This window comes from Echinops telfairi, unplaced genomic scaffold (genome assembly GCF_000313985.2).
Source record: "Echinops telfairi isolate 266 unplaced genomic scaffold, ASM31398v2 ScPeMD7_30;HRSCAF=105, whole genome shotgun sequence".
In the NCBI taxonomy this organism is placed as follows: Eukaryota; Metazoa; Chordata; class Mammalia; order Afrosoricida; family Tenrecidae; genus Echinops; species Echinops telfairi.
In genome coordinates this window covers 2,922,486-2,934,910 of record NW_022103927.1, presented here as the reverse complement: position 1 = coordinate 2,934,910, position 12,425 = coordinate 2,922,486, and the positions used below count along the sequence as shown (strand labels likewise).

General features: G+C 41.5%; 1 protein-coding gene across 1 annotated transcript in view; it reads right to left on the bottom strand.

The window, feature by feature from the left end:
- Window positions 1-1,979, bottom strand: part of LOC101649356 (adhesion G protein-coupled receptor E3) — a 46,103-nt gene extending 44,124 nt beyond the window's left edge. Inside the window, 2 exon segments of the mRNA XM_045289696.1 lie at window positions 639-761; window positions 1,889-1,979. Coding sequence (XP_045145631.1) covers window positions 639-761; window positions 1,889-1,979 — 214 coding nt within the window.
- Window positions 1,980-12,425: the final 10,446 nt, after the last annotated feature.

The following is a 12,425-nucleotide window of genomic DNA, read 5'->3' as shown; positions in this document are numbered from 1 at the left end:
GATTGAATAAGTATGGTGAGACACACAACCCTGACACATACCTTTCCTGATTTAAAACCATGAAGCATTCCCTTGTTTTCATTGTACAACTAGCTCTTGATCCCGGTACAGATTCCATATGAGCACAACGAAGTGTTCTGGAATACCCATTCTTCTGAAGCCTATCCATAGTTTATTATGGTCCACAGAGTTGAACGTTTTTGGATTGCCAATAAAAAAATCAAGTAAACATCTTTCAGATATTCTCAATGGAACAATGTAGAGTCAGAAAAATATACAAAGCCTTGATAAATGCCACCACATGAATGAACCTTGAAAATATCATGCTGCTTGAGATAAGTTCGTTGCAACAGGACACATATTATATGATCTTACTAATGTGACCTGAACAAATGCATAGGATGATTAGTGGTTTCTAGGGGTGGGATGCTTTTTTGCTTAGGCAACTTTTGCTTAGGAGGCATTGAATTTATGTTTATGGTGGTGGATTGATTTGGAAAAGGGTAGTAAAAGTGGTTGTCCAACTTGAGGAATGTCACTAATCTGTGTATGTAGAAATTGTTGCGATGACAATACAAATACTAAAAGTTACAATAAAAAAATAAGAAAATTATGGCAGTAAAAATGTACCCTCTTACCATTACATTCCACCAAGGGGAACGTGAAGAACTTTTGCCCAGAGCTAGACGCATAGCCAGAGTCACAAGTACAGGAAGTGTAGTTGACGCAAGAGGCTTTCACGGGACACGGACGACAGGAAGCTGCAGTGGGCAGAGAAGCAGGTTAATTGTCATTTGGGTCATAAGGTCTCTTGTCATCACCTGACCTTACTTCAGAGAAGGACCTCCTGAGACAAAGCAGGCCCATTTCTTTTCCCTCTTGAGGCTCCTGTTTATGAAAAGATTAAAGATGTCAAAGCAAAGGGACAGAAAACCATGGGATTACTGTCCATGATAAAGGACCAGAGGGTTGGTGTTAAGTTAGTTTAACACAAAAATTTAATTCACTATTGTGTTCCACTCAAGGTTCTTGCAGAATTTGAGTTAAAAATGGGTGTGAGTTGGTTAAGACTGTGACCCCAGTTTCAATTCTGAATCCATAGCCTACTGGCTGTCAGTCCTGGGGCAAATGTCTTAGTTTCTCTATGCCTTATTCCCCTCATCTGTGAAATGATCTATTTTTTAAAAAAATAGTAAATTAATGTATATTTTCAAGCAAATTAATATAATACTTGGGGTAGTGTCTGGCATAGAAGGAGATAAGTTACATTTATAAAATTTTGAATTTGGAGGGTACCATAAGAGTTACATTCTGATAAGGAAAATATTAAGGTATCTCTTAATTAACATAAATATGTGAAAAGGCTTGTGAAATGCAGGGTCACAAGTTTGAAACTATCAATCAGTCTGAAAAAGATGAGGGTTTTTACTCCCATGAAGAGTCACAGTCTCAGAAACCCACAGGGGCAGTTCCACCCTCTCCTATAGGGTTGCTATGAGTCAGAATTGATTTAATGGCAAGGAGGGTTTTGTTTTTAGTTTTGGAAATAAATGGAGTTCACGGATGGTGCAAATGATCAATGCATTCAACTTATTTGGTTGGTGATTCAAGCCCACCTTGGAAGAAAGGCTTGGAGATGTACTCCTAAACATCAGGAATCAAAACTATGCAGCACAATTCTACTTTGACAGGCATGGGGCCACCACGCTTTGGAATCAGTGTGATGGGAACTCGTGTGAATGAATGCAAGCAATGGGATGAAACATCTCAGCTGTGGAGTCTGGGGGAGTGGGCACCCCTGGGAATGGTACAGAGTGCAGCAGGCCCATGGGGAGCAGGGACTGGGGCAGATGAGGGAGGAGAGTGCACAGCATACCTCAAGACACACCTTGGAGCTGGCTCACAGAATCTTGGAAATCAACCTCAATCTGCATTTTATTGAGATTCCCAGGGGATGAAACGGAAATGATCTTGTTCATTATCTGTTGACTTCTTTATTATTGTCATGATAATGATTTTTATCACATTCTCTCTCTCCCCCACCAGAATGTCTACTTCTTGAGGTTTTGTGTTTCACTCACTGCTGTAACTTAACAGCATGCATGTTGTGATTACTAAAAACTCATAAACAGGTGAATAATAAAATGTAGTGAGATTATTAAGAAAGAAAGAAAGAAAGAAACAAAACAGGAACAAGCCAAGTTTTGTTTTGATTTTTCTAGCTGTTGGCAAACAGGGTGGTCTTTTGTGCGTCCTTGGTCCCTACCTTCCCTGCTCTGTAGTTGTGGAAAGGGCAAGTTGTGAGTACTCACGGGGGGCCTTATGAGCCACAGTTCCTGACAAACACAGCAGGAAACAGAGTTCTGAAATGAGAAACAGAAGAGAAAGACATGAGACAATTGAAGAAAGATTCCAGGCGATCCCCTAAGGGGTGGGTTTCAGTGATCTCTTGTTGTGTATGTCTTAATTTTGACCCAAAGAAGCCTAAGGGTGTCATGGATGGTCTTCCAGGTACAGTCCAAGGAAGTGAGAGTCACCCAGGAAGGCCAGGAAATGAATAGAATTTAGGTGCTACATGGAAACTACTACATGGCTCAATGTAGGGTCACACAAGGGTTTGAACTCACAGACAAGGCAACAGCAAGTTGGAACTGTAGGAGAGGTGGAGTAGGGTCTTTGGGTGTGAGCTCAAGTCTTATGGGTCATGTATTAACCTGGGTACTTTAGAGAAACAAATCCACAGAAACTCATGTGTAAGAGAGAGTTTTCTATAAAGGTTAAGTATGCATCAAGAAAACATCCCAACCCAGTGCTGCCCAAGCCCACAATCCAACATTAATTCATTAACCCATATGTCCAACACCAATCCACAAAGTCCTCCTCCATCTCACAAAACAGATGCAATGATGCTGACTGCAGGAGGAAAGCCGAGTCAGTGAGCGTGTAAGCACCTCAGTGCTGGCAGGGGTGTCCACACGGCTGCTCCAGCACCCAGGGCTGCATCGGAGTAGGTCCATGTGGCTTCTCCTCAGGGATGTCTTGCGGGAAGTGAGCCTTGTCAGCTGAAGCAGGGAACTCGCTAAGGCAGCTGCACCCTGGTCCGACCATCACAAAGCAAGAGACCCGAAAACTAGAAAGGCAAGGCTCACCGAGCCATTTATCCCTCAGCCCTTCAATTAACCCCACATGTGTTTATCAGCCAGGTGCCAGGTTGGCACAATAAACTACCTACCTCGGGTCACTTAAGAAGCTTGTAGTGCATTAGGCAGTTGCACCACAGGGAATCCTATGGAACGTGGCTGGAAGGTCCAAGAAGTAACTGGTTATTGAGGATGGCTTACATGATGGAAACAAAATCTGGCTCATGAGAAACCATAAGGGTTATGGCTGGGAGAACTAGGTAGAGGTCTAACAGAGAGACTCTCTGACAAGATAGTAATGGATTTGTCAGAAACTGGCTGAAGGAATAACCAAGAGGAATGAATGCATACCAAGACAGCAAACTATGCTGGTCATGAATTAACATCATCAGAGTGCCATGAATCACAATAAAACACAGTGGCATAAAATAACTACATTTATTTTATGCTGTCTCATAGTTTCTATGGGTTAGGAGTCCAGGAAGGGCCCAACTGGGTGGGTCTGGATTAGGAACTTGTTCTCAGAGTGTAGGCCCTAATATGGCCACATGTTTAAGTTAAGGTTTCTGAAAAAGAGTCATTGGCATATCAGAACTTGAGTTTTAAGAAACTTTATGAGCCCTGGTGGTGCAATATTGCAATGTTGCAAATTTTGTAACTTTAAAACCTTTGTGTGGTATTTTAAAAAGAACCTCGAGTGGTTGTATCCACAAACTGAAATTTGGAAGGATGAGAGAATGGATTATTAATCTAACCTGCCAGGGCACTTGGCAAAAGTTTAAGCCTTTGGAGGTGAATCTCACTGTGTTTGTGCTTTTGTTTTTATTGTAAAAATAAATCATTTTAAACAGCTTATGCAGAAAAAGTCTGGTTTTCACTTCTCCTGGTTTAATTTTTTTGTACTGTCCTTGTCACGTTGCCTCTGAAGATCTTTTGCCTTTCTAAATTTTTATCTGCTTTTCAGTGTTGTTTAAAATATATAATCTGTCATGCTCTGTTCTTTGTTGAAGGACTTGAAGTAGTTTCACCCAGAGGTTTGGGAACAAGAACCGTGTTTTCGAATGGGTCATTATCTTTACTTCCAAGAAGCACTTTGTAAGTTCAGCCTGTAGAAGGAGTTTTTCTTCACTTTAGTTTATTTTTATTTTTTTCCTGGTAACTGTCTGTTTATATTTTCTCTTCTTCAGAAGGGAATGAATGGTTTTACTTAAAAAAAAAAAAGAAAAGGATGTAGGTGTGTGTTTGCATCTAATTAAAGCTCTAACCTGCATGTCAGGGGAGCACCTGATGGTTTCCCTTTAAGTGGACCTCCCCTTCTATTCGTCTGCATCTTACTGAGAGGGCTCAGAATCAGTTCAAACAACCACCCTGTGAAGTGTCTGTGTCCTCCGTTCCCGTGGAACGCAGTCTCATTCATCTTTGGTTCATTCTCAGGCTATCTTTGGGGTCACACTTTTTGGCTGCTCAGTGTCTCTGACGTTCTGAACCAGAGCTTTCTGCTGCTGCTGCGAACACTCTCTCTGTGCTTGGTTCTCAGGGTGTCCTCTCGAACACCCCTGGTTCTGCCTGAACTACAGGATCTTTGTAAAATAAACAATTCTCTGTGGCGGCTCTAAGCCCCTCCTGTCTACTGCAGCTTCTTGGGCAAACTTTCCTCCTGCCTTGCTTAAGTCTGTCTGCTGTGGCCACTGCTTCCCCCACAGGGAACGGCCACGCCACCCCCTGACCCTCACCTCTCACCCCTGTAAAGCAAAGAGCAGTCACAGACGCTGACTGCTACCTCTCACATGCAAAGAGCAGAAAGAATCAGCAGATGCTGGCTCCCTGTTCTGCAGAACTCTGGTAAAGTCCCTGCTTAAAACCAACCAACCAACCAACCAACCAACCAACCAACCAACCAACCAACCAACCAACCTCATTGCCCCACTTAAAATGACTGCCAGCAAATAATAGTTGTGCTTTTGATGTCAAAGGAGTACAGACTTATTCAGATAAGGTCCAAAAATCTGTTGAGCCTCCTCAGGGGGTGAGGTGGTGGTACATGAAAGGATATAAAAACAAACTAAAACATTTTTTTTAATCAGAATTAATAAAAATTGCTCAAAAGATTTATAATGCCTGGCAAGAGGGCTGTTACTATCAGCCTTAAAAGAAGCAGGTCAAACTGCTCAGAATCCTATAAAACCAGAGAGTTAGGGGTCAGGTTCAAAACAGGTGAGCCTTAGAAAGGAACCAATGCACATATTCTAGAGAAAAAGCATGAAAATAATTAAATATTAAAACCTTTGCTCAATCAAGACAAATGTTGTGTTTCTATTTCAACAGATCATCATAAGAAATGTAGAAATTACTTTTTGGTGGGTCTACCTTTAGGCGAGTTGTTTGCAGAGATTCCTACACGGACCGTCTCAGTCAGAGCCCTAAGCACGTCTCCTGACTCCTGAACGCAGGTCTCTGGCCCAGCCAGCAGTGCTTGTTATTCCACCTCAAGTAAGTGCAGGCCACTCTTATTGGGCTTCTCTTCCTCACACAAATGGATACATAGCATTTTCCAGGATCTGGGGCTTCCACCAATAATGCTCAATGGATTCCAGAACCACAGGGGGGTTGGAAAATGTTACTTTCTCAATAAGAAACGACATACCTTAAACGTTACTTGGGCTATAACTCTTATCCATTGTGTGTGCAAAAGGTTGTCTTAAAGCTAAAATGCAAGTGCAAATGCCTTGGTTATCTGTTAATCAGACTAATTATAGATTGTTCTCCTTTGCAGAGGTAACTTTTGCTAAATACAAAAATAACACTGCATAGCTTGACAAAGAAAATAATAAATTTTGCAGTTTTCATTTATTATAAAATTGTACAAAAGGAGTGCCATTAATTACATTGTTAAAGGCCACATTTAAAAATATATTGTTAATAATTCTGTCACTATTGCTAATTTGGGTCCTCATAAAAATTGTTCTAAAGGTGTAAGTGTAACTATTTGTGATTATGTAAATAATGCTATTTGGAATTATACGGAATATGGAAAGGGGGGCTAGGCCCTCCTCAATGTCTTCTTTTGTTTCCATCTTTTGTTTCTTCCCTTCAACAATGGGACTCATAAAAATTGCTCGTAAACCTAGATAAGATAGGCTGGATAAACAATGTGGAGAAAAAAACAACGGGACCTGGGGGGACATGGGAGAGTGGGAGGTGGGGGAAGGGAAGAGGTGTTGGCCAACCCAGGGACAAAGGAACAACGAGTGGTTCAAAACCAGTGGCAGGGAGGGGGTGGGAGGACTGGTAGGGAGTGATCGAGGGCAATGTAACCGAGAGGAATTACTGAAACTCAAATGAAGGCTGAGTATGGTAGTGAGATAAGAGGAAAGCAATAGGAAATGCAGGAAATAAATAGGGGATACATAGAGGCCTAAATACAGACATGCATATGTGTAAATATATTTATGATTATGGGGGAAATAGATCTATATGCATATATTTATAGGTTTAGTAGTAGGGTAGCAGATGGACACTTGGCCTCCACTCACATACTCCCTCAATACAAGAGCACTTTGCTCAACTAAATGATCATTCCATGATACCCACCTTCCGGACATATCGTTGAAGACAAATGTGTGCGTAAGCAAATGTGGTGAAGAAAGCTGATGGTGCCCGGCTATCAAAATATATAGCGTCCGAGGTCTTAAAGGCTTGAAGGTAAACAAGTGGCCATCTAGCTTGGAAGCAACAAAGCCCACAGGGAAGAAGCACACCAGCCTGTGTGACCACGAGGTGTCAAAGGGACCAGGTATCAAGCACCAAAGGGAAATAAAATCATATCATTGTGAATGAGGGGGAGTGCGTGATGGGGACCCAATGCCCATCTGTAGATAATTGGACATCCTGTGCAGAGGGGTAGTGGGGGAGGAGATGAGTCACTCAGGGTGCAGTGTAGCATTGATGAAACACACAACTTTCCTCTAGTTCTTAAACGCTTCCTCCCCGCCCCACTATCATGATCCCAATTCTACCTTACAAACCTGGTTAGGCCAGAGGATGCACAGTCGTGCAGATAGGAACTGTAAACACAGGGAATCCAGGACAGATGAACCCCTCAGGACCAGTGGTGAGAGTGGTGATACCGGGAGAGAGGAGAGTAGGGGGCTAGAAAGGGGGAACCGATTACAAGGATCTACATATAACCTCCTCCCTGGGGGGATGGACAACAGAAAAGTGGGTGAAGGGAGATGCCGGGCAGTGCAAGATATGATAAAATAATAATTTATAAATTATCAAGCGCTCATGAGGGAGTGGGGAGCAGGGAGGGAGGGGGAGAAAAAAAGAAAAATGAGGAACTGATTCCAGGAGCCCAAGCGGAAAGCTAGTGTTTTGAGAATGATGAGGGCAATGGATGTATAAGTGTGCTTTACACAATCGATGCATGTGTGGATTGTGATAAGAGTTGTATGAGCCCCAATAAAATGATTAATAATAATTTAGAATTGCTTGTAGTTACACAGCCAGAGTCAGATAAGACCACACTGTTAGCTCAAAACTGTTGTTTTCTAGAAAGAACATGGAAAGCTAAAATTTTAATTCCTAAAATTTATCTTTGGTTAATTCTGTCTTTGATGGCAAAAAATAAATGTAATAAATGTAAATTTTAAGCTAAGGGGCCAAAAGGGCCCCTTAATCCTCTCTCTAACAGAGACGCTGCTTAGTCAAAATGTCAAACAGAAGGCCCTGCCTGGCTTAATGTAGTCAGGGGCCTGAGGCAATATTTTGGGTCAACAAAATAGTTTAAATAAGGATCAAAATAAAACAAATAAAAGTTAAGTTTCATTGTTTAAAAATTAAATTTAGGATCTGGCTTTATTAGGTTCATACTGTTTTCTTCTATTGTTATTAATGCAGTAATTAATGAAAATAATGATTGAAAAGTAAAAATAGAAAGCTTGTAAGCCTATGTGCTTTCAGTCATGAATTTGAATCTTTAAAATGGGTATAGGACACACCTGCAAGGAAGGCTCTGAAGAGGTAAGCCCTACCCACTGATTTGAGTGCTCTGCACATTTGCAGACACTGGTGAAGATTGCTGTTGGCAAAAGAAAAAGGAACCCTTTGGGTTTTTAAACTTCAAACTAGTGGCTTTTGCCTAAGGCTGAAAAAATGTTAAAGCCATGAAAGAACTCTCCTCTCTAGGACTGGATGTTAAAGGGAGCCTGTGAGCAGCCTAAAATGTGTACTAGGTGACCACCTGGGTCCACTTGTTGCATGGAAGTGGAACGAAAGGCAACAATAAAAAAAAACGGGTTCAGTCTGCTCAGGAACACCTGTGAACCTGGTTCACAGGAACTAAAGAAGACGATGAAAGTAGGCTGGCTGCTCTGAAGCGCATAGCCTAGCCCAAAGGGGCTAAAGATGTTAAAATTTGTGACGGGGCCCATGGTCAAAAGGAAAGACGACCAATGGGCACCATGTTGGGGCTATGTGAGGCAGCCCACATTAAGTTGACCAGAAGCTCCACTGAATGAAGAGTACATTTTTGAGCCTGTGAATTGGTGCATATTGCTCTGACTCTATGGATGGCCTTTCCTGTTTAACTGCTTATGGATGCAGACTCATAGGGTTCCCTTTGGAATGAAAATTCTTCACATCAAAGAGCATGCTTGTCTCCTCAGAGCATTAGGTTAATATAAATGGGCAGTATAAAAACCAGATACCTGAAAATTGCGGGGATAAAGTCCTAAGGTAACCGGCTTACAAATTTTCATACACGAAAATATAAAATATTTTTTGTCTTTCTTACTTATAAAATATTGCGTTTAAATAAGGCTGGTATATTTCAAACCGTATGCATTTTTGTTTTATCTCGTTAGAACTATTGTCCTTGTTTTAAAAATTGTCTGTGGCTAAAAAGTTGTGTAAAGGTGTCATGTTAATTTAAACGCTGACCACTTGATTGTTCCAAGGAGACCTGCAGAAAAAGATTCATAATCATAATTTGGTTGAGTCCCTGCCAATATGACAGACTGCCCAGCACCAGCTCCACAAATTCTTGAGGAGGGCAGTACCCCAGCCACAGCCAAGCAGCCTACCTGTGCACCCATTCCAACCCAGCGATGGTGCCCTAGTGAAGCACTTCATTCCCATGGGACTGACACCACGTTGAAAAAGGCCCGTTACCATCGTGCTCACAACTCCAACCACGGTCAAGGTAAACAGACCTGTTGCCTGAGCTCACCACTGGCATCAAGGCTGCCCTGCCCAACTGCAGAATGAAAGATTCATTCTTCCGTGAAAGACTCCTTAAACTAAGATTATCTCGGGTTTCTTAACTTTGTTATCTTAGTCTAGGTTGTCTGCATATTGTAATCAAACTATTCAAATGTGTTACACTAGGTCAGAAGGGTATTTGAAGGCTTTCCGGACAGGTGGATTTCTTGCTCTTTTGGGCTTACCACCTGTCTACTTACAGGTTTAACAAGTAGGAATTGCAGGTTCTACAGCCACAGGTATCCCCGCACTCACCACTCAGAGTCATGGCTTAAAAGGCCTCTACAGTACAATTAATGCAAATATTAATGGATTACAAGCCACCATTTAAAAATTGTCAGAAAAAACTAAGTCCTTAGCGGAAGTAGCCTTGCAGAATAAACAAGATTTGAATTTGTTATTTCTTAGACATGGTAAACTCTGCACTGCCCTTAAAGAAAAATGCTGTTTTTATGCAAACAAAACTGGGGTTGCATGAGAAACTCTCACTTTAGTCCACAAATGTGTAAAAAAAGTATGATGAAAATAGAATTTACAGGCAACTGGTATCAAAAATTGTTAATTTGGTCTCCTTGAGTCACTACCTTAATTACTGGTCTTGCCAGTATTCTATTATTACCACTACTGAAACTTTTAATTGGACCATGCATTATTAATGCATTAGTAGAGTTCATCCAAAACTATATAGGGACTGTTAAGCTTATGCTATTAAAAACTCAGTATACAGTCCTACATCCAGAAAAAGCTGATGATGATCACTGATTTGATTCCCAAAGAAAAACAGCACAGAATGAGACAGGCTAGAACTAGCCACTGCAACACCATCTTGTTGACAGCTGAATGACCTGCCTCCTCCCTCCTCTCATCTCTGAAAGTCCCACGAGTGATTGATTTTAGAATGTACTCTTTTGTTCTCAAAACCAGAACATCGTAATTAATAATATTGTTCCTTTTAATGTGGTAAGCAGAATATTACTATTTATTTTATTAACCAGGATGTTATAATCAATGCTGTACCCTGTAACATTCACTAACGCTAAAGAATAATAACAGTAATTTTGCTTTCTGCTTCTGTCCATGCTTGCTTTGGTCCTAGACAAATGATAGATGAATTTTTGCCCTTAAAGATGAATTAAAATGTCCACTCGGCACTGCAATCAAAGAATCGCTTTTAGATTCTAACAGACTGATTATAACCAAAGAAAGATTCTTCTAAGTTATCAAGACATTCTAGTGGCTATCATTTAGTTGAACCTGCAATGCACATACACACAGGAAGGGTGGGAAAGGGTGTGTTTAAAAAAATTCATGATAAATTGGAATTTTAAAAAATGGAATGATCTCAAGTTACAGAGTTATCAAGGAGTAGAGGATAACAATGAGAACAAGAACAAAACCTCTGAAGAGGTAGATGACCAACAGATTGGATTGGATGATCAAGACATTTTCAGGAATATTCGAGAACATAGTTTTAATGTCCTTGGGACAAAGAAGAAGAAAGCATTTAAAGCAGAGCATGAGGAAAGAGGAGAGAAAAAGACAGAAACTTTTGGCATCATGTAGCTCCAGCTTGGTGGCTGGTTGGCCATAGCCACTGTCATCATTGTACATACCTGGAAGAAGTGATGCCCTTGGCATCCCTGTGGCTCAGGTAATAACACACGCTAACCTGCTCTGGAGTCTCTCTGCTCTTCTTTAAGCTAACTACTTTTCCTGTCTCAAAGAAATATCCAGAGGTTTGACCTATTTGCCTTTGGGTCAGTTGACTTAAGAAATTTTCTTCTGAAAAGTGACGTGAACTTCTCCTGTCTTTCACCATCAGACGAACGCTTCTGCTTTTTATTTGTTTGCTCTGCCTTTGTGCCTTTGTTTTCACTTACCTCCTTCATGGTGGGTTTTTCCAGCTTTGGCTGATGTCTTTGAGTGTCAGAACCAGTTAACCCTAGGATAGAAGTTGTTATGGGTTGAACAGTGTCCCCCAAGAACTGGTGTTACAAATCCTGTTGTAGGGTACAAAAGAGACCCCACATTTCAAATATAGTTTTAGGAGAACATTTATTGTGCCTTGAACAGGACAAAGACACACATAATTTGGTTGAGGGAGCGTAGTAATTCGAGGCCAAAATAGCGCCCTAGGATTCAGTCAGGATGGTAGTTAAATAAAATCTTACAAGACTAGCCTAGGGCCAAGGCAGTCAAGGGCAACACTGATAGGGTTGATTAAGCGACATGCAAGTGATGTCCATCAAGAACACACCCAACCAAGCATCTAAGGGAAAATGCCCCACCTTGGACTGGCTGGAGAGGGATGAGGTCATTAATTTTCCAATGCTGTCTGCCTGAGGGGAGGGATATTCCCATCCCTAGTTAACGGTCATTAGGAATTCAACAGAGGCTTAATCCACATAGGGACTCTGCAAATGGCTTTTGTGCTTTCCTGGTCATTCATATGGTCTGCAAGTGGGGTACAACCCTAACCTCTAAACCTGTGGTTTTCATTCCACTTGATAATGGATTGTCTTGGTATGCTAAGGAGACAGGATTACTGTAGGCTGGGTTTCTGTTGATCTCTTGTGGGATGTAAAATCGCTTAAACAAGCAAGGGAGCAAGCAGAGACAGAGGAAGGCACACACTAAGCCACGTGGAGATTGCCCAGGAGCAGACGCTCAAAGAGACAAGCGCCTTCCTCTGGAGCAGTGATCCTCAACCTTCCTTATGTTGTGGTGACCCCCAACCATAACATTATTTTCCTTGCTACTTCATCACTGTCATTTGACTACTGTTATGAATCGTAGTGTAAATAGCTGATATGCAGGATGTGTTTTCATTGTTACAAATTAAACAAATTAAAGCATCGTGATTAATCACAAAACACTATTGTTTGGACTAAGCTGAAGCAGGTCAGGGTCTTGCACATGCTTCCCTGCACTCCCGGAGGTCAGCAGCAGATGGTGTCCGACAAGATAACCGGTGAAGGTGAACCGATGTTCCAGGTTTGAAGAAAGCAGCAAGGAGTCGACAAG